The following is a 20,562-nucleotide window of genomic DNA, read 5'->3' on the forward strand; positions in this document are numbered from 1 at the left end:
ACTTTTTAATACAAATCTTTGTTAAATTATTTATTATCGCCTTCAAATTAGGCACCCTTACAGTCAACACAAGTATGCCAATGCTTAATATAATTTTCCATACACCTATTATCAGCGTCGTCTGGGATTTGGTTTTTGGGTTCAACTCATTTCTGGAGCTCCATTCGCTAGATTGTTGGACAGTGTTGATGTCATATTCATTAACCTATGTGTTGTCACCAGTAATGTTATATTTGATGAATGTAGGGTCTCCAACTACGTTGTCAACCTTTTTTGCGACCTCTATTCTAGCATTGACACACTTTATACCAAAAGCTGAGTTGAGCAATAAGGGGTGTTCAGGTATATTATAAATTTGCCAAAAAATTTGGCTCTTGCTTTGTCTTTAGATCTTGTTTTGTTTTATTCACTATAAGTTTTTACAAAATCTTTTCCAAAACGTCAACCGTTGATATGATAATTATTATCTGATCACCTGCCTTTTTCTTCTTATAAGCCTCATTCAGTTCGCCGGGCCGTATGAGCAACATCGAATACTCGTATGTACGAGTATTAAAGAAAAATTTTACGATTGAATGTTTATTATAACGGTATAATCTCCAATGAAATTGTTCAGATCGAACTATTATAGCATATAGCTGCCATACAAACTGACCGATAAAAATCAATATAAAGATATTTTTAAACCCTTTTGTGCTATAGCTATGGCTTGTTGAGGGTGAGTAAATGAATTTTGATTGTTTATTTATTGAATATTAAAGCTATCCAATTGTTTCGTTTTGAATTATTCAACTGAGGAAATCGCAATCAAATTGAACTTCTGCATAATTTCAAAATCAGTAACAACACTTAAAAAGGATTTGAATTAAATAGGCATTTTATTTATATTGATTTAAAATAGTGTCTATTGCCTTAGTTCTTACAGAAAACTCCAGACTCCGTACCCATGCTCCATCTGTGGTTCATAATATGCAATTTAAACAAATGTTTCATTTCCCTCCATTCCAAGCCAAAATAGTTGCACGAATTTTTCATTAACCGCACACAAAATTTACTCAAACGCTTCTCGATCTCAACTTATCGACTTGTCAAAATTAGCTACCCACAAATGCAAACACAAATAGATGCGTATAAATATCAACACAAATACACACACACTTATCTTTCATTGCAATTGCTTCTAGTTTTACTACATCGCAAAATCTGCTCCTGTCAAATTGGTGGTTAGACAGACGACGGCAAAGCCTTTAAAGTGGGTTAACGAAGAATCGCTTTCGCACCCAAATAAATTTCCTAAGGAGAGTGTAAAAGTGCTTTTGCAGTATAACTTATAGATATTTATGTAATAGTGTGGGTGTTTGAGTGTTTTTGAACGGCAGTGCTTGTGGTTACGCTATAAGTAGCTGTAGAAGCTCGAACAATAAGTGAGCGCAAGCAAGCTACACAAATAACTCTGCTTAGATAAGGGCTTCCGTGCTGCCAACAACAACTAATATGCATAAATGTAGGTATATGTATATGATACGTGAGTACCTAGAAGTGAACACGCTGCGGTAAGGTTAAGTTTCAACACTTTTAGGGTAATGGAGATTCTTAAAGTATTTGTATGTACTGTTACTTTTTGTTTTTAAATCAAGTTAAAGAAGCTAGAACACGTTGCTTTTGTAACCTAAAGCAATAGCTATGTTAGACTTGGCGTGTTGGTGGTGGAGAAGGCAGTTAAGATGACGAAAACCCTTAGATAACATTAATATATTAAATAGTTCAACAAAATTTTAAACTTTGGTTGCACCGAATATTCTTTACAAATACAAAATATGCCTTACAATCACTTGATTTCGATCCTTTAGTTTGTATGGCAGCAATATGCTATAGTGATCCGATATTAATAATTTCTTCGGAGATTACAATATTGCCTTAGATGAAATGAAAAAGCTTTTCATGCAAGCACTTGATTTCGATCGTTCGGCTTGTATGGCAGCTATATGCTCAAAAATCGTTTTCTGGTGAGAAAAGAACGTGTGTAAAATTTCAGATCGATATCTGAAAAGCTGAGAAAATAGTTTGCGTATAACAGTTTACTACAGACAGACGGACATGGCTATATCGATGACGAGCTACATGCTATTCATTTATATACGTATTTAGGGTCTTCGACGTTTTTTTCTAGGTTTTACAAACTTCGTGGAAAACGTAATATATCCTGTTCAGGGCATACAAACAAGTTAAATACTCCAATAAATATTTGAGATATTTTTAATCAAATTATGCTTTTCCGCTGGAGTTTTTATGACTTTTTTGAGCATTTCAATATATATTACATATATATCATTTGAAATAACTAGGTTGATTTTAATATACATAAATATCTCGGACCCAAAGCAAAATATATTAGTAATGAAACTAGAACAGTATATAATCTATACGATAAGTTTTAAAGATAGCAAATATGATTGAAAACTTTTTTGGCTTGCTTCGCATAATGCCTGCTGAATTTTTTCGCATTTTTTTTTAAAAAAAGTTTTGCAATCCCTGAAAGTATTTTTCCGGATATTTTTAAAATTTTATTTTTTGTATTTTTATTTTTGTATTTTTACTTCTATGGTCTTTTTTCATATATTATATGTATCACATTCTCTTACTACATTTTTGTCAAGCATCAGTTGCGAAAGTGTGTGTGAGAAATTTCCCATAAGCGAACAGAAAACCCAATTGTACAACATTAAAGTACTCTGGCGCTTAACACTACTTGGTAGCATACATTACACAACTCAGGGTATGCGAATATCGATTTTGTCAACATCATTTGACTAAAACTTTGTCACAAATTTGCAATGGACTTTGCGAGCTTATCTCAATTCTTCTGCTATTTTCAGGGAAATTTCACACAAGTGTCCAAAAAAATTCGAAGAAGAGAAACTGCTGTGGCTACATCAGAAACATTATTCACCCTATGATGAACAATCACACATAGTCAATTTGGCATAGGGTCTGCTGAAATTGAAAACAACCAATTTAGGGTAACTGTATTCAACTTGTCAACAAAACGCCCAAAAGCTTTCCGTTGTTTCATTTGCTACCAATTTAAGCATTTTAGTATGCAAATGTGTGTGTTGGCGTTAGGGCATAGGTGGAATTTTAACCAAATTTGTTGGCATTTATTTTTGTTTGTGTGAGCTTTTTTAAATGGTTTTTTTTCCGGTATGGTCACGGAAAGCTTTTTAAGTGCCATTTTAGGCATTTTTTCACACTTGAGTTGTATTGTTGGTCATCGTCAATTAGTTTTTTGTTATGCACATTATGTTTTATTGTGGCAGTGTGTCTCAAAACAATTAAACTTTAACGTTTAACTTTTCTTTCATTTTCACCTATTTTACAAATGTGAATTTTGATTTCTCTTTACATTTTGCTTTTAAGGAATAATTTAAAATGATTTTTGATGACGATGTTTTTTTTAAGACATACTAACTTTTGCATTTGTAATTTTGTTCGGGTTAATTATTTTATAAGTAAAAGTTCATTTATTTATCTTCGTCTTTTCCACTATTTTTATACCATAAACAGGGTGTATGAAGGGTATACGAAGTTCGTAACACTTAGAAGGAAACGTCGAGAATCCTATAAATGTATATATATAAATGATCAGCATGACGAGCTGAGTCGAATTGTTGCTATGTTCGTCTGTCCGTCTATATACCTATATGCAAACTAGTTCCTCACTTTTTGAGATAATAACTTGGAATTTTCCACAGGTTCTCATTTATCGGAATCGCCAATTTCGGTTCACTATAGCGTATAGCTGCCATGTAAACTGACCCATGCAATTTCTGAAAAAATTGTTCTGATCGGATTACTATATCATATAGTATACATATTAATTGAACGATTGCAAGCAAGTGCTTGTGATTATATTATAAAGATTTGCTTTAAGATAGCTTTGGAAGATCTGAAAATTGCCAGTCTGATAGAATCCTTGCTGTCTATTTCTATATCAGTCCTTCTGCTTCTAACACAAACCCGGTTTTTGTTTAAGATAATTTCGATGCCGATGTCCGAGAGGATCTCTATTGCACCCGCTGTCGTTCATTTACTCTGTGAGCGTCGGTCACTCGTTGGATGTCTATTGCTGCTATGTATGTATGTTATATATATATGAATAGGTTACCTCAACGTCTTAGTGAAAATTGTAATGCTTATTGTTCTTAAGTCTTTTTTGGATCTCCTCTTGCCTCTTCTCTCTCTCAACTATTCTAACACTTTATTTTCCTTAAACCAAGAGTGGGATGAATCAGTTACTTATGAAAAAGAGTTTAAATATATTGTATACACAAAAGTTTAGATTCTGATGCTAAATTTGTTTCGAAGTGTTTTCTTATCACACTGCTTGAGCCTGAACTCTGCACTGCGAATATATATCTGGATATATTCTCATCTTCAGAAATCACTCATAGTTACTGCTCTTTAATCGCTAAATTATTCTCTAAATCTTTTACTGTGCTTCGAACCCGCTTATAACGTGCCGCGTCATGTTGAACGTAAATTATTTTTATACATTTGTGATTTATATTTAGAACAGAATGGGCGAGTTCAATATAAATAAATCTGCATATCCTGAGAAACAATTTACTTAAAAAGAATTTCGAAAAAATTTGAATGATTTTTTTTGGGCTTGACTTTTTTATTTAAGCTATTATTTAAGAAAAACATATACGTTGTTATTGTTCAAAGTATTGACCATTTGAAACTTCAACATTTTCCCATCTTGCTGGCAATTTGTGGAGTCCATCCTAAAAGAACACCGCCGACTTGGTGGCCAAAAATAAATCAAGCCAATTTTTGATACCTCTTTCTGATGTGAATCGTATTCCAGTGCGGGCGTTCAGAACAAATAGTAGTCAGCATGGCCAAGGTGTGGGCTATAAGGGGGATGAGGCAAAATCCTATCCCTTGTTTTTAAAATAGTTTTTTTCAGCAATTGCTCGCTTCAATTTTATGTGTTGTTGTCGTTAGCGTTCCCAATTAATGGTTTCACTCGGTTTTAGAAGTTCATAATACAGCACGCCTCTTTGATGCCACCAAATACCGATGAAGTTCGATATTAAAGTAATGAAGAAAAACTCACTGCAGTAACGATTTTTTAGCCACAAAGTTCGACATGTTTGATTAGATTTAATTGACTTAATTACCTATTCCGTGAAATCATACGCTTAATATGTATATTTTTTTAAATATTTGTATAATAACACGAACCCATTCAATAGACATCCACGAGAGGCACGTCAACGAGTGACCGACGCTCACAGAGTAAATGAACAACAGCGGTTGCAAAATCATCGAGCACTGGCACGAGTATCGTTTAATCGCCTTGCGTTTGAATATGACCCTGAAATAGACTATTCATCACATTCGCTAATCATGATTGGTAGTATGGACAAAAAAGTTTCGAATACAAAATATAATCGGCCGGTTTATGTTGCGCATCTTAAAAAATATTACACTGCCATCCCTAAATCCGCCACCAGAACCTTTGAACACTTTATAAACTGGAAACACATCTCAATCAAAGTTGTTTTTGTGTAAAATTCGTAAATGTTGGGTTCCCTAGTTTTCTTATAAAAAAAGTGAAAGAAAAAGTTCAAATTGCAATTTTTCTATTTAATAATATTATTCGTTTTATTTAATGCTATAATAATATCCAGCTATTTTCTAAATTAGGCATACAAAGTTCAGAAGTTTTTTGTTTAATATTTTGTAAAATATATTTTTATAAATATATGCTACATTTACAGAGTTTCCATATTTAATTGCAGATATTTAAATAACATTTTTATTTATTTTTATTCATTATAATGACTTAAGTTTACTATTAATTACATTAGTTTTAAATTAAATTATAATTTCTTTTAGTCGTTTTGTTCGTTTTGTTAATGAAAATAATTATAACTAATTTGTTAATTTCAATTTAACTAAAAACAATTCTGTTCAAACAAGTTAATCTTTCGATGTAAGGCATAAATTCGTTTTCCTCTACAATGAGTTGCTTGAATTTAAACTAATGGATCAAATGAGTACACTTAAGTATGTAAAAAAAACAAGATTTATTTTTGTGGTAAAGAATTTGTCTAAACAGTGTTTTTAGTTGAATTAAAGGTTAGTTGTTGGGTAAGCAAATGACTTTGCTTGAGTTTCAAATAAATAAATAAATAAATAAATAAATAGAAAGTTAGATAAATAAATTTGATAAAGAAGACAGGTAACTAAATAAAGAAATTATTTAATAATATAATTTAAATTTATTAACGGAAAAAATTTTCTGAAATTTTTGTTTAATTTTTTTTTTCAAAAAATATTATAATTTTTGTTTTATTTTTTTTTTCAAAAAATACTATAATTTTTTATTAAATAATTTGTCAAATAAATATTATTTTAGAAATGCCTAAATAAATTATAGACTCATAAATAAATAATTCAATAAATAGTTTGGGCGCTTAAAAGTATGCAATAAATATTTTAGTGTAAAAATAAATTATAAATAACTCAACGCCTGCTTGCTACTTCATACAATTTGTGTTTGTAAAATTAACTAACAATATAATATTTATATGTTTTTGTTGCTTCAATTGCGTAAAATTACTTTAACACTAAGACAAAACATCAAATTGCGTTTAAACATTCAGACTAATTAGGCACAATTTTTTTATTGCATTTTAGCTATGAAATTACACGCAATTTCTCTTAACCCACCCAAGCCCCAGTTGGAAAATTATCTAAAATTTTGTTGTTGTTGAAAATGCTGCGATTTCTATAAATATAATGCGCTGCGTTTGCTCTCAAGTGTCGCCGAATGCTGTGCATTGCGCCAAAAAGTATGCTATTAAATGAAAACAATACCTGTAATCATTGTATAGCATAGATTTAAGTGGAAAATTGCGTGAGCGCCAAAGCTACGGGCTTTCATTAAGGTAACAAAAAAAAAAAATAAAACACTGCATACCCGCAGGCGCTGACCTGACAAGAGACATATTAACGGTAGCTATTTTGGGAGCACAGGCTTTTTTACAAGCTTTGAACATTATGCGCGAAAAGCAGGTGTAAAAAATCTTAAACTGTGAAAAATGTAAATTTCGCTACCGTGCAGTATTTATGTATGTGAGAAGGTACACCTTTCAACCGTCTAAACATAATTCCATTAATAATTTTTCTTCGTTTTGGATAACTGAATTTTTGCGCTATTTCTCATTTCGCGCGCTCGCTGCTGTGTATGTGTGTATTTTCTCGACTTATAACGGCATATTCATTTCGACGCTTGCTTTTCGCCAACTTTTAAATCTCATTTTGCACACATTTTCTTTGTTTGCTTTTTACATTTTCGCTATGTTCACATTTTTACATACATTTTTCTGTTTTTTTTCGTACACATAATTTTCACTAACTTTATATTTACTATGGTTGTTGTTGTGCGCTGTTTACACGCACTTATATACTTATGTACCATAATTATATTCGTTTTTATATACCTAGCTAACTGTATTTAATATGTATAATGACAATGTTGGTATTGTTATTGCTATTGCGTTGCTTTATGTACTTTTGTTTTTGTTGCTCGAGTGTTGCTTTTCGCTGTGCACGTTATTTATTTGACACCCGTTATGCTTCGCAGCCACGGTTTGTAGAATGTCGTACGCATATATACACCGGGCAGATATGGCGCCGCACATTTGATACCGTGCGATACAGTGCCGGCTAATTCGTAACGACCGTCGGGTCGCTGCAGCACCAATGGACCACCGCTGTCACCCTGTTAGTGTAGAAGAAAGGTGGGAAGCAAAAATTGTGTTTTTAGTAGTTTTATAATTTAGTGCGACGTTGCCATACTTTTTCAATAATAATGTTTTTTTTTCGAATAATAATATTTTTTTTTGGTAAATAATAATATTTGTTTTTAATATTTTTGGTTTTTAAGCAATAATCAATGTTCTCAAGCAAACATTATTTATTTTAAAACATCAATTATTTTATTAATACTTTTTTTTCAATAATAATAACTTTTTAATAATATTTTTGTAACAATAACAACTTTTTGATAAATAATAAAATAAATTATAATTCCGTAGAGTGGATGTATAAAAGTTGTTTACTAAAAGTTTACTATTTTGATGAAAAGGACACTCAAAAAATTACTAAGAAATAAAGCACAGATTAAAAATTCTAAAATTCTCAAATGTAACTGTTATTGAAAATAATTAGTTTTATTCAAAGTTTTTTTTTTTTTTAATTAACTAATATTTTTTATTTAAGAGGCTCATTACCTATTTATATAATTGTTTATATAATTAATATATTTGTATTAATAAGTTTAAATTTCCATATAAAATTTTGTAAATCACTTGTGTTGCCACCTACCTCACACGAGTCCTTTTGCCCATTTGCATAGCCGGCACACAGGAATGAGCCCAGAATCTTTTTGTTGTGTCCCGCCGTGTGGAACATCTCCTGACAGACGCTGTTCTCAATTATTGGCACCTATAAATGTAAAATACGCAAAAAGATACAATCAAAAATAAGTAAGGAAATTCGGATATTTTTGCTCATTAAAAAATAAAAATAATAAAATATTATTAAGTTAATGCTAAAACATTAACAAAATGATAATAAAATAAAAGTAATTATTTATTTGAAGTAAAAATTAATAAAATTAATGAATAAGCTAAAAATTTCATTGGAGTGTTTTCGTAATTACGCTCTTGTTTCACACATGCCGACTAAAATCTCACTTTGATTTAATAAAATTTTCATTGAAGTAAAATTTTATATGTAGGTCTACTCCTATATATAGGTACATTTATAGCTATATCTCATCAACAACTTACCTGAACTTCCTGCAAAACAGAGGGCACGCCGCCGCCATACTTGAGACGTCCCCAACCGGTGACTGTCGCCATGCGACCGGTGAAGTCTGCTAGATCGTTGGGCATACAAATTGGCACTAAAAATTTTGTAATAAAATAAAGATAGAAAACAATTAGATATAAATTGTAACATAGGTTAGTAGTGCTACTGAAATTTTATTAATTTAAATATTTCCATATGTACCATATGTAGTACCAAAAATGTATATTTCAGGATTAATGAGTTTATTCAAAGCTTAGTCAAGCTGTAGCTAAAATTGTCTGCTAAGAGTTTAATATTAAAAACAAGTGTGTTCACTATATAACACTGCATGAGGTTAGAATTGAAAATATGGTGTTGGTAGAGTCGACGGTGCGTATACGCAACATGCTGAATTTGAAGCTGAATTATATTTCACTATAATATCAGCTAACCTAAAGGCTGGCATTTAGTGTAAGACCCATATAATATTTTTTACAAGTAGGTACAAGATCCCGTCACAGAAACCCCTAAGCTCAATGAGTTAACTACTAAGAATCATACCAAGTACCAGATTAATTTTGGACAGCAAATCAAAGTGGAAATTCAATGTGGAAGAGAGGGTGAAATAGCCCAGTGGTGCTCTCTATGCATGTAAGAAGTTGCTAGGGTCAAGATGGGAATATCACCTGTCTTTATGTATTGGTGTTATACAGCGGTAGTCAAGCTACGATGCTTTAGTATGGAAGACTCCTGCACATGTAAAAACTCATATCGTTGGAGTGAATATAGCAGCTCACTGATATTTAAATAACGGTAGCACAAAGAGCCACTCTAGTGGAAAATTCGGCTGGAAGATTGGCGACGCTAGGTGAGTTTTCTAGAAGAACCTTTGGGCATAGCTCGATAGGTAGGAGGTCGGTAGAAAAAATAGTTCACATATTCTCTCGCTTTATCTAGGAGAGATGATTTCAGTCAGGTGGTGGGCAGTATAGCGCAGGTGCACGCGACCCACCAGCGAAACTTTCAAAATCTACAGGATCTAGGATGATGGTGTGAGTAGCGGTATCTATTGCGCAGAAATAGACCTCAGGCGACGATTCCAGCTGCCTGAATACTGCAGTATCTGCCAGGCAGAAGTCTTCGCGGTGAGGAAAGCTGCTGAGATATCTAATAACACAGAACGCATTGCGTCAGAGAATGTCCTTAGAAGCAGGTAGGCAGTAGTGGCTGTCGGAAAGCAGCTGCATATATACTGAGTTCCAGGCCACAAGAGCGTTCCGAGAAACAAAATAGCTGATAATATTGCTTAGCACTTAAAAGTGCTTATCCGCCAGTTCAGGAAATAGACAAGTCGCTAATGTCTAGAACTGGGCTTAAATATCTAGATGCTTCACAGTTCAAGCGCCTGGATAAATTATAAAACTTGATAAAAAGCGTTGACGGCCTACACAACGTAGACTTCAACGAACCTCCATTTGGCATTATGAAGAACCTATAGGTCTATATATGGCGTGACAGCCAGCCACAGCCTATAATTCAGTACAAATAATTAAGACGGGACACTCTGCTTAAGAATATAGAATAATAATCGAAACTTCTCTCGATTTATGAGGTAAGCAATATAAGCAATAAAATTTCTTCAACCTTAAAAAGACTGAGAGCTATAACTTATTGATTTTTATACAATTATTAAAGTATTAAAGATAATAGAGGGCTAAAAAAATCTATTTGTTCGAGTAATTTGTTCGTGCAAACATAAATAATAATATTCTGATCGAAGACTATACCAATAAGAAATCAGATGCAAAATTAAATGTGTATGTGAGGTCGCTGGTAATGAATAAGAGCGACTTTGAACATTTTTGATAATCAGATAGATTTCTTCCCGCTTTTCTATAACTATTTATGACTAAAATCAGGACAGAATCATTTGTCGTGTACTTTTTGTGTACAGATTTATTATCATACATACATTTAAAATGAGTTCATTTCAAATATATATAAGGGAAAAAAGTTAAAAAATATTTTCGAGGTTAGTACATCCGTCGAAAATTGGTCGACTTTGGGTTGTGTATGAATTTATTTCTATAATCTTAATAATAAACAAGCAGATGCGCACAAAAGTATGTTATATACTAAAAAAAATTATGAGAAATACGCTTCATAACATATTAAAAATATAATTAATGAGTGGAAGCATTCTTAGTTATTTTATAATACTTAGAAAGGCTTGCCTCAGGTGATTTTCGCACGAAATATGAATGCAAATATATTTAAAATATATCAGTCTTATGTATGTAGCTTATATGACATCGTTCTGTTTTCCAACCCATGCAAATACTTTATGTTCAATCTTTTGTTGCACACATATAAGCACAGTTATGCATATACTTGTATAACGGAAATCCGTCACCCACTTGTGGTTGTTGCAAAATATTCGCAGCAACCATGGAGGCCGATTGCATGTGTGTAGTATACTGCCGTACTCATACTGCATGCCGTAGTATACTGTTACATATTTATGCTACGTAATATTCTTGAGATTGCAAGTGGAATCTCACTCCACTTTGCTGTTTTTGTGAGGGCTTGCGGCAAAGTTTTTGTGTCCGTTTGACGTACTTAATTGTTCGTGGGCAAAGTATTCAATAAGAGTTAAGAGCGTATGTATACCGTAAGTATTTGAGTGTGAATACCAGGTTCAGTGAGTTACCATGTTGTACGGTTCGAGTATCATGCTTCAATTGCAATGGACTTCGAAAGTTGTATGGCACATTTGTGTGAAGTATAGGAGCGATATTTCAAAGTATGTTGTAGACTTCTCAACGTAAACTTGTAAAACATTGTTTCATATTTCAGAATTCATTTTAAAGTATGTGACCTTACTGAAATGTGGATACTGATATATCGACCTCAGATATATTAATACATTGATACATTGTTTGACTATCAATTTGCTGTTTTGGGTCTCAAACTCGATTCAATGAAGTCACGAAAAATATATTTATATTATAATGGACCATATATCGCTATTTTAGTGCAATCTCTTTACATTATTCTACTTACCAATATGTGTGTCAAATTGTACTGGGCTCTCAAGCTCAAGCAACGCCAAATCATTTTCGAAAGTCGCAGGATCGTATTGACGATGAACAATGACACGTTTCACATTCTTCGTAACAGCACGTTTACTCTCCAAATCGCCTGAGATATCAAACTCACCCATAACAGCGACTAATGAGGCCAGGAAACTGTTGGGGAAGAGTAGTGGAAAAATGTAAATTAGAAACAGAAAAGTCAAAAAGGTACTCTTAATTTCTACCATTATTTATTTTTGTACTCACCCTGGCTGACAATGCGCCGCTGTGATGACATAACGATTCGTTATCAAAACACCGCCACATTTGTTCTTGGTAAAAAGTCCCAACCATGTGGATTCACGTACGAGCACTTGCCATGGGTAAGCGCCGAATGTGGAACCTTTGCCGCCTACAATTCTGCCAGATTTGATGTGTGGCCGTACGCCGCATTCTGTCGATGGGGAGTGAAATGTGAGGTTAGGAGGTAAGGGAGAGTATAGCAACAGCATAGATGAGTGTTTTGCGAGGTGACGCTGGTCGGTGGTGGATGGTGATGCGATTGATTAACTGTTATGATGCCGAGGTGGATATTGGTAATGGTGAAGGTGTTTTGGTGGATGAAAATGCTTTGTGATAATTGTGGAACTGCTTAAGTTTTGAAAAATTTCAATGAACTTGAGAATTAAGATTGAGTTTCACGGGGAAAAACTTGAATGACATATCTTCGGACTGTATGTAGTTGGAGGAGGTGAAATAAGATGAAATATAGCACGGTGAAATAGGTGAAGTAGGCAAGAGAATTTTTTTGCGATTGAGTTTGGTTCAAACAAAGGCAAGTTTAAGAGGGCAAGTATAAGAGATGATATGGCGAAGTTGGTAAAAAAATGTTGGAGCTGATAAGTGAGGTTAAAGTGGGGAAAGTAAAAATTGATGAGCTTATAAGGGTTGGATTTTTAAGTTTATTGGGAATATTTTTTTCAAAGAAGGATGGGAATTCGTTTATGAAATATTCTTTAAATGGAGGCTTGTTTTAAAGGAGGGCATATATTTGGTTGAACAGACGCACTGTGATGATGAAGTCCGATGTTGATTTAAGGGTTGATGTAGTTATGTGAGTGCAAAGGTTAGCAAAATAGGGCGTGTTAATAAAAATGAGTTAATAATCGGCAAGCAAGTGCAAGAAACGTTTTGCACGTGATTGTGCGAGCAGGTGAAAACCATTTGCAATGCAGTAATGTGCGGGTGAGCGTGCGTGTGTGTGCGTGCATGAGTGTATGTCGCGTGCGTGCGTGTATTTGCGGAGTGTAGTCATACGGGGCAAAAGGAATGTGTGGGGTTGAGGAGGTGAGGGTGAGTGGGAGAGTTTAGTGTAAGTGGGTGGTGACAAATTAGAAGAAAAAGAAACAGAGTCGTTTCGGATTCTATGCATGGCAAACTAATTCAACACAAAAATCAAATCAAAAACAACAAAAAAAACTTTGCCGTCACCAATACGGCAAATACTTACTAAATTTGCGTCCACCAGCACCAGCGTAAACTTCATCCTGGTCACCGATCTCATTATCTAATGGATTAACATCTTCTTCGTCCTCTTCGTCAACCAATTCATCTTGGGCTGGTGCCTGCGTTGTTGTTGTGGTTGTTAAACGACGTGTCGGCTTGCGCGTAGTTGGTCGTCGTGTGGTTGTTGTGGGACGTCTCGTAGCCGGACGTCTGGTGGTGATTGCTGGTCGACGTGTCGGTTGTTTGGTGGTGACACGTATTGCAGGTCGCCTGGTGGTCGGTTTCTGTGTGGCTATACGTGTTGGTTTTCTTGTGGGTTTGCGTGTCGTAGCCGCGCTACCAGCGTTTGCGCCGGCGGCTTGATATGTGGATGGTGGTCCAGCTGGTGCGGTATTATTTGTTTCGTCAATCATATCTGCCAGCGCGTCGAAGTTACCCTGCAGTGATTCGACAATCTTATGTACTAAAGTATTCATTTTATCCTTCAAAACACCATCTTCGACGAAGGCGGGTGTCGAGAGTTCCAAATCGGTGGTGACGGCGCTCGATGTTGCCGACATGTTAAGGTTGGGATTACGTACAGGTGGGAAGTTCACAAAGTCATTGGGTGATGTGTAGGTTTCCTCCTCAACTGGCGCCCCAAGTTTTTCACCAGGTATGGCGAAAGGCGGATAAGTTGGTGTTGGACCATAGTAGCCTGGGAAGGCAGGACGATCATCGGAGGGCACACCATACTCTGTATCGGCGATCGATTGCGTGAAGGCTGGATGTACGCCATTCTGTGCAACGTTTTGTCCGACATTCTGCGCACCATAATAACCTGGATCATCGAAGTCATTCGTTGTGACACCGGCTAGGTTGACGTATTCGGGCGTATTTATAGCCACGCTAGGACGTCGCGTCACTACCGGACTATAAATATATGATGTGCTGCTGAAGCCGGGCAATGGCGTTGTTGGTGGGAATGCGTTATCATCGAAGATCGTGTCGGCGCTGCTCGGTCTATGCGGCCAATCGCTATTTGTGATGAGTGTGAACAGCGTTGGCTTGGGTGTAATAACACCGTTAGTGGTGGATATGGGTTTTGATGTCACCTTCACGAAGCCTGGTTTTTTATGCACGTATGTATATTGTGGACGATCGGCGTATTGTGGCTTAGCATCACCGCCGTATACTTGCGACTGCACAGTACCATGTACAAAAACGTCCAGCTTATCGTCCGCAGTTACGATTGGCGGTACCTCGGAGTCGTGATAAATAAATGTTGTAGTCGGACGAGATATGGCTGGTGCTGCGCTTTCTACACTTGGTTTGCGTACAATGATGGGTCGATATGTAGAGCTGTCTAAATGTTCTTGATTGAAGTTGTTGGACGGTTGTGGTGCTGGATAATAGGCGTCCGTTTCGAAAGTTGGTTGTGGTACTTTAAGATTTTGATCGTAAGCAGCATCCGGTTTGTCATAATCTTGACCATAGTCTTGTGAAGTTAGTTTGGTATCCTGAGAATATGTGTCGTAGTTGTCTGTTGGCAATTGGGCATCAGCGGGCACATTTTGTTCATCCACATGATCATCGTAGATGGCTGCCGTGTGACTGATGGGTTTACGTGTCGCCGTTGTTGAAGCATAAGTATTCGTTTGCTCATTATCATTGTATGCGGGTTTCCTGGTCACAGGCTCTGCATTGTAAGTGGGTCGCTGCTCTGGTCTCTGATAAACCGGTTCTGCATTGTAGGTGTTTGTAGCGGGTTTCGCGCTATTGTTATTGCTGAGCTGTGGCGCTGCAGTCGGACGCTTTACGTATGTCGGCTTGTTGTGCTGGTAGGTGCTGGCCGGTTGTTTCACTGGCCGCTTCACAGATTGTTTGGTGGGTTGTTTCGATGGTTTCTTCGCAGGTTGTTGGGTTTGGGCGTGCGAGGCTTGTACTGGGCTCTGCGCATAACCATTCTCTGCAGCGTTGTCATTGTAGGTGTTAGATGCTTGTTGTGCCGGATTCTTCGTATTGTAGTTGGGTTCTTGATAGTCGCTCGAGAGTTGCGCTGCTGGTTTCTTTGTATTAACATTTGACGCTTGATAACTGTTAGAGGGTTGTGTGGCTGGTTTCTTGTTATTATGATTTGAACCTTGATAGTTGTTCGAAGGTAGTGCAGCTGGTTTCTTTGTTTGTACCTGACCGCCGCCGTAATTATTGGCAGGTTGCGCTGGTGTCTGGCTGTAATTGCTCAAAGGCTTTGCTGTGGTCGGTTTCTTTGCTGCACTCGGTTTCGTCTTTTTGTTATTTGGTCGTGTCGTACTCGGTTTTGGGCGTGGCCGAGGGCGTGGTCTGGTACCGCTTGAGGTGATTATACCGGAAATAGGACGTGCTGTTGAGGTAACAGCAGATGCAGCATTATATTGCGGACGTTGTGGGATCGGCGTGGTAGTTGGAGTCAAATAGGCCGACGCGGTCGTTTTGCTAATTGTTGGACGTTGTGCGACAGTGCTTTCGTCGACATATTGGATTGTAGTTAAGGTGTCCGGTTTGGGTGTATGATAGGACGCGGCAGGCGCTTGTGTATCTTGTACTTTAGTCGCATGCGAAGAAACAGATACTTCTTGAGGCACATTGTTGTACACAACGGTTGTTGGCAATTTGGCGCCATTGTAATTCTGCACATTCACCATACCGTTGTATGGCGCTACGGGACGTTGTGGTTTCCCACTAATAATTGGTACCTGCGCATAGCTAGAGTCTGCTGTTTCTGCTTCATCTATTTTGTCGATTGTGCCCTGCGTGGTTGCATGTTGCTCATGACCGTAATTGTTTGCAATATCTGGTGCAAAGCTACCCTCTTCCTCCATATGTGACATATCAACTGGATACGCAATACCGAGCGCGGGCATTTTATTAAACTCGTGCGTTTGGTGTGACGACGCTTGCAGTACATCGTTATAATTATTTGCCGGCATCGTGTGTTCATCTAGCGCAGCGGCAGCATCTTCCGCATAGTTGACAGCGGTTGTTGCGCTATGTACTTCGTGTGTGACAGGCTTCGACACGTACGAATGTTCAGGCTGTTGTTGTGAGGGATGTAGGTCAGTGCTCACGGGCTCCAAATAAGCGGGTACTTGCGCTGTGACGGGTGAGTAGTTTGGCGTATTGGATTGTTCACTTTCACTATAGTAAACATCCGGACGTTTGGTCTCCACATCGTCATAATAATTTGTTGTTGCACCGCCATACACTGACTCACCCGTTGTGATAGGTGTAGTTGTGCCATAATGTAGACCACTATCGTTTGGTCCATATTTGCTTGCCGACGCATCGGGTTTCGCATCATAAGCGGCCGTTTGTGGTTGTTGCTGACTGACAATATTATAAGTGGGCCCATGGTTTGTGGTGCCATTCAACTGTAGTATTATAGATTCGATGGAGTCAACATGCGTGGTGATGGAAGTGCCCGTTGTAGTCTCGCCATATGTGGGTGGTCTTTTACTCGCCGCCTCATCGTGGACGCTCTGTACTAAATTGTATTTGTCTTCTGGCGCTAATGATGTATGCGTTGTTGTTGTAGGCTGATAGCTGATGGGCGAGGGTTGACGGACAGGTGCTTCCATGTACATCGGTTGTGGGCCATAGCCAGTTGAGAATTGCAGGTCATCCTCGATTAAGTCGGCATCGGCACCGGGATGTGTGATGTCGCTGTGTGTGAATTCAGCACCGTCAAGTATGAGGTGATTGTGGTTATGTTGTTGTTGTTGCGGTTTTTGCTTCTGCTGTTGTGACTGTTGGTTTTGTTGTGGTCTGCCCGGTTTCCTTTGTAGTTGAGGCCGAAACATTTGTACTTGTGGTCTCTTGGTTTGTTGTTGTGGCTTTGGTTTTGGTTTGGATTGTGGTTTGGCGGTTTGAGGATCTTGCGACTCTGTTTTCGAATCTTCTTCTGTGGTAGTTGCTTCCCAGTCGTTGCTTTGCACTGGATTATGTGTTACTGGCAACTCTTCAAAAGAGTTTGACTCCGATGAACTGTTTGGTTCAGTGAGTCCATTCACAATGCGCATTGGCAGACCCGTTGTGGTAAGTGAGGCTGGCTCTTCTTCGAATTGTGGGGGTAATGTTGTGCTTAGCAGGTCTAAAACGAAGTCATCGTTTAATGGTGGCGCTGCGGTAGTAAACGATACATGCACAATATTGGTATTTGCAACAACTAAATCTGGCTGCATTTGTGCGTCCGTTTCAAATTCTACGCTAGAAGATTGCGTGCTCGAATCTGCACTACCTGAATTGGATTGTGATGTGACCTCAAACAAAATAGCTTGATTTTCTTGCTGTTGTTTTTGCTGCTCTTGTGTTTTCTCCTGCTGTTGTTGATGCAATTCCTCCTCCTGCTGTTGACTATCAGCTTGCTGACTCTCCACTTGCATGGATTGCGGTTGCTCGTAAAATGAAGCAGTGGGTCCAACTGACGGTAGAGATTCCTGTTGTGCGCTTTCCAGCGACTCCATCATATATAATGTGCTTGTGTTGGGCACTGATTCCTGCGATTGGTACTTGTTTATGGGCGAATCTTCTTGCTGTGTATGCAGTGCTTCATAGGAAGTGGCCGCGTTACTACTACTCTCCAACTGCTGGAAGACTTTATCGATATTTGTTTGCGTATAGCTGTTCTCGGGTGGTTGAACCTCTTCGGAAGCCGTATTCCCCACATTACCATAGATCGGTTTTGGTAATTGTGGTTTGTATTTCTGCTGCTGTTGTTGTTGTGGTTTCTGTACGCGCTGTGGCTTTGGCTTTGGCTTGAAAGTTGGCGGACTATATTTGGTCTCTTGCGTGTGTTGTTGCTGGTTCTCGCCATATGTTTCGTAAGATTGTGCCACCGCTTGATTGGCGCCGCCATATTCATCTTGCAACTTTTGCTGTTGGTGTTGTTGGTAGTAGGAGTTTTGTGCATCATTTAGCAGCGTAGTTTCGAGATCCTGTTCGCTGGGTATTTGACAACACGCGCCAAAAAGGAAACCATCCATACACGCGCCCACCACTTCGCCATTGCGTTGCGCACATTCGTGATTGAACATACAGATTGTGGGTCCATTTCTACGTGAGTCACTCACTGCTAACGTTTTTGTGGCGCGACAATGCTTCGGTGTTATCCGGTAGCCGCCGAAGAGTTTTCGTCCTTCTGAAAGATGAACAAGCAAAAGTTAGGATTAGTAATCTATTATCAGATATTTTTTATAAAAATAAACGATACGATTATCCTGTGCTTTTCTATTTATCTGTCAATCTGTCTCTCTAACTAGCAATCCATTTATCGTTCTACCCAACTGTCCATTTAACTATTTCAATGAATATTTGTTTGTTCGTTATACTATATAGATGCCAAAACTAGTTGGCTTAGTAGAGATATTTTTAAGTAGGGTTGCCACCTTTATCAATGTATATAAAAAATTAAAAATATTAAATAAATATAAAACGCGTTCGTAACCTAAAATTTTTGGGAAAATCTTAGATAATTTCAACATATATTGAAGTAGAGTTGCCATCTATCGAATGAAATAAAACTGAAAAAGCACAATAAAATGTACCCAAAACAGGCCCTTGAGTGTGCATTATTTTATTTTAGTTATATTATGTGTGGTAGTTGCCACCTATATCTTTTTCTAAATTCTAAAAATAAAGCTATGGCGCTCTGACCTTTTTGAATGTTTAAAATTTCCTTAACAATCTTTTTTTGTAACTTATAAATTTTTGAAGTGAATTTAAATTGCAATACATAACTAATTCACTGATTTATTAAGTAACATTTTACTAATTTTTATCACTCAAAGAAATCTCAGTTCGTTGCCATGGCAAATCGAAAGCATTTATCAGTAATAATTGACCTAACGTATTTTGTTGCTCAATCGAGCAATCCGAGTAGAAAAATGTTTAAGTTTTAATTAACTCACTGTCAATTTGTCAAATTGGTGGTGTGAAAAATGAGAAGTGTAAAGAAGAAAATATTTAGACAAATTCTAATGGAAACGGAAAGTAATTACTGCATTTGTAATTATGGAGAAATATAACAGTTGAAATGCAAAGTCATGGTAACGTACCAAGAAAAATTTAAATCTTACAAGTCTGAAAAATTAAGAAAACATTTTAAAAGAAATCTAAATTTTGACATTTTTGAGGTTATGAGCGCTTATAAACAGATAGTATGCATTTAGTTTGGTACATTAATGCAACTTCAAGGTCAATCGTTGCATAGAAATCGTAATGTTAGTAACTAGCACTTAGTTTTCTCCCCTTTCAGTCTCTCTCTCTCTTTCTTGATGGAGTCAAACTACTGCATATATATATATATATATAACTATGTTGAATTGAAAATAGTTTCTATATGCTTTTAACATATACTTCCTATAAAAAAGGAAAAAAAAACACTCAATAATAACATATTTCCTATGTAAATTCTTCTTTCTCTTTTTTCAAAACCATCTATTTACTTTAATTTGTTCATGTCAGTCAACAGATTTGTCATTCTCTAACGATGACTTTTCGCGCGAAATCAATCTATTTATCATTAATTTCCTCTTTGCTCTCCTACAAACATTTACTTAGCCTCCCTTGACGACGGGCTGCTGCTGAAGATGTACTCAGATATAAATCAGTTGAAATTTTGGCGTGCGGTGTGTGGTAATTGCTTGAAGCGGGCGTTGTGAAAGATTTATGTTATGTTTCTTTTGCTACACTTTTTTCAATTTTGTGCGAGAATCGGTCATTTGTTATTCTGTTTTGTGTGTTCGTTGACTTCATTGCGAGCGTTTGTATCACCTCTTTTCTTTTTATTATAATTTATGACATGTTATTTAGCTATTGTATTTATTTTTCTTTTGAAATATGTTTCTTTCGATTGAATATTTTTTCAATAATTTTTGATAATAGCTCATTTTCTCAGACTTTATCTTTGTGAAATCTAATAGTTTCGACGCAAACGACTATTTTCAGCCTTTGATAAGTTCAGACACGTAAGGCAATTCTTTAAAGAGTACAGTTAGTGAAAAATCGACAAAATCTAGGATCTACTCCTGGTCAATATTCATTAATGATAGTAATATGTCTGTTATTGGAAATCTATTTAAAGATTTATTTCTGT

The 20,562-nt window shown here is 36.6% G+C and overlaps 1 protein-coding gene across 2 annotated transcripts in view; it reads right to left on the reverse strand.

Moving 5' to 3' along the window:
* Nucleotides 1-6,433: 6,433 nt before the first annotated feature.
* Nucleotides 6,434-20,562, reverse strand: part of flz (transmembrane serine protease filzig) — a 55,319-nt gene continuing 41,190 nt past the window's right edge. The window contains exons 3-8 of one of the 2 annotated variants that reach the window (XM_036360115.2): nucleotides 13,456-18,606; nucleotides 12,213-12,399; nucleotides 11,935-12,119; nucleotides 8,871-8,986; nucleotides 8,404-8,523; nucleotides 6,434-7,798 (exon numbers count right to left, since the gene is read on the reverse strand). In XM_036360115.2, coding sequence (XP_036216008.2) covers nucleotides 7,634-7,798; nucleotides 8,404-8,523; nucleotides 8,871-8,986; nucleotides 11,935-12,119; nucleotides 12,213-12,399; nucleotides 13,456-18,606 — 5,924 coding nt within the window. In that variant the 3' untranslated portion in view covers nucleotides 6,434-7,633. Of the gene's footprint in view, nucleotides 7,799-8,403; nucleotides 8,524-8,870; nucleotides 8,987-11,934; nucleotides 12,120-12,212; nucleotides 12,400-12,465; nucleotides 13,014-13,455; nucleotides 18,607-20,562 lie in introns of those variants that run through there. The other variant, XM_070108811.1, reaches the window with a different exon arrangement.

Source organism: Bactrocera oleae, chromosome 4 (genome assembly GCF_042242935.1).
Source record: "Bactrocera oleae isolate idBacOlea1 chromosome 4, idBacOlea1, whole genome shotgun sequence".
NCBI lineage: Eukaryota > Metazoa > Arthropoda > Insecta > Diptera > Tephritidae > Bactrocera > Bactrocera oleae.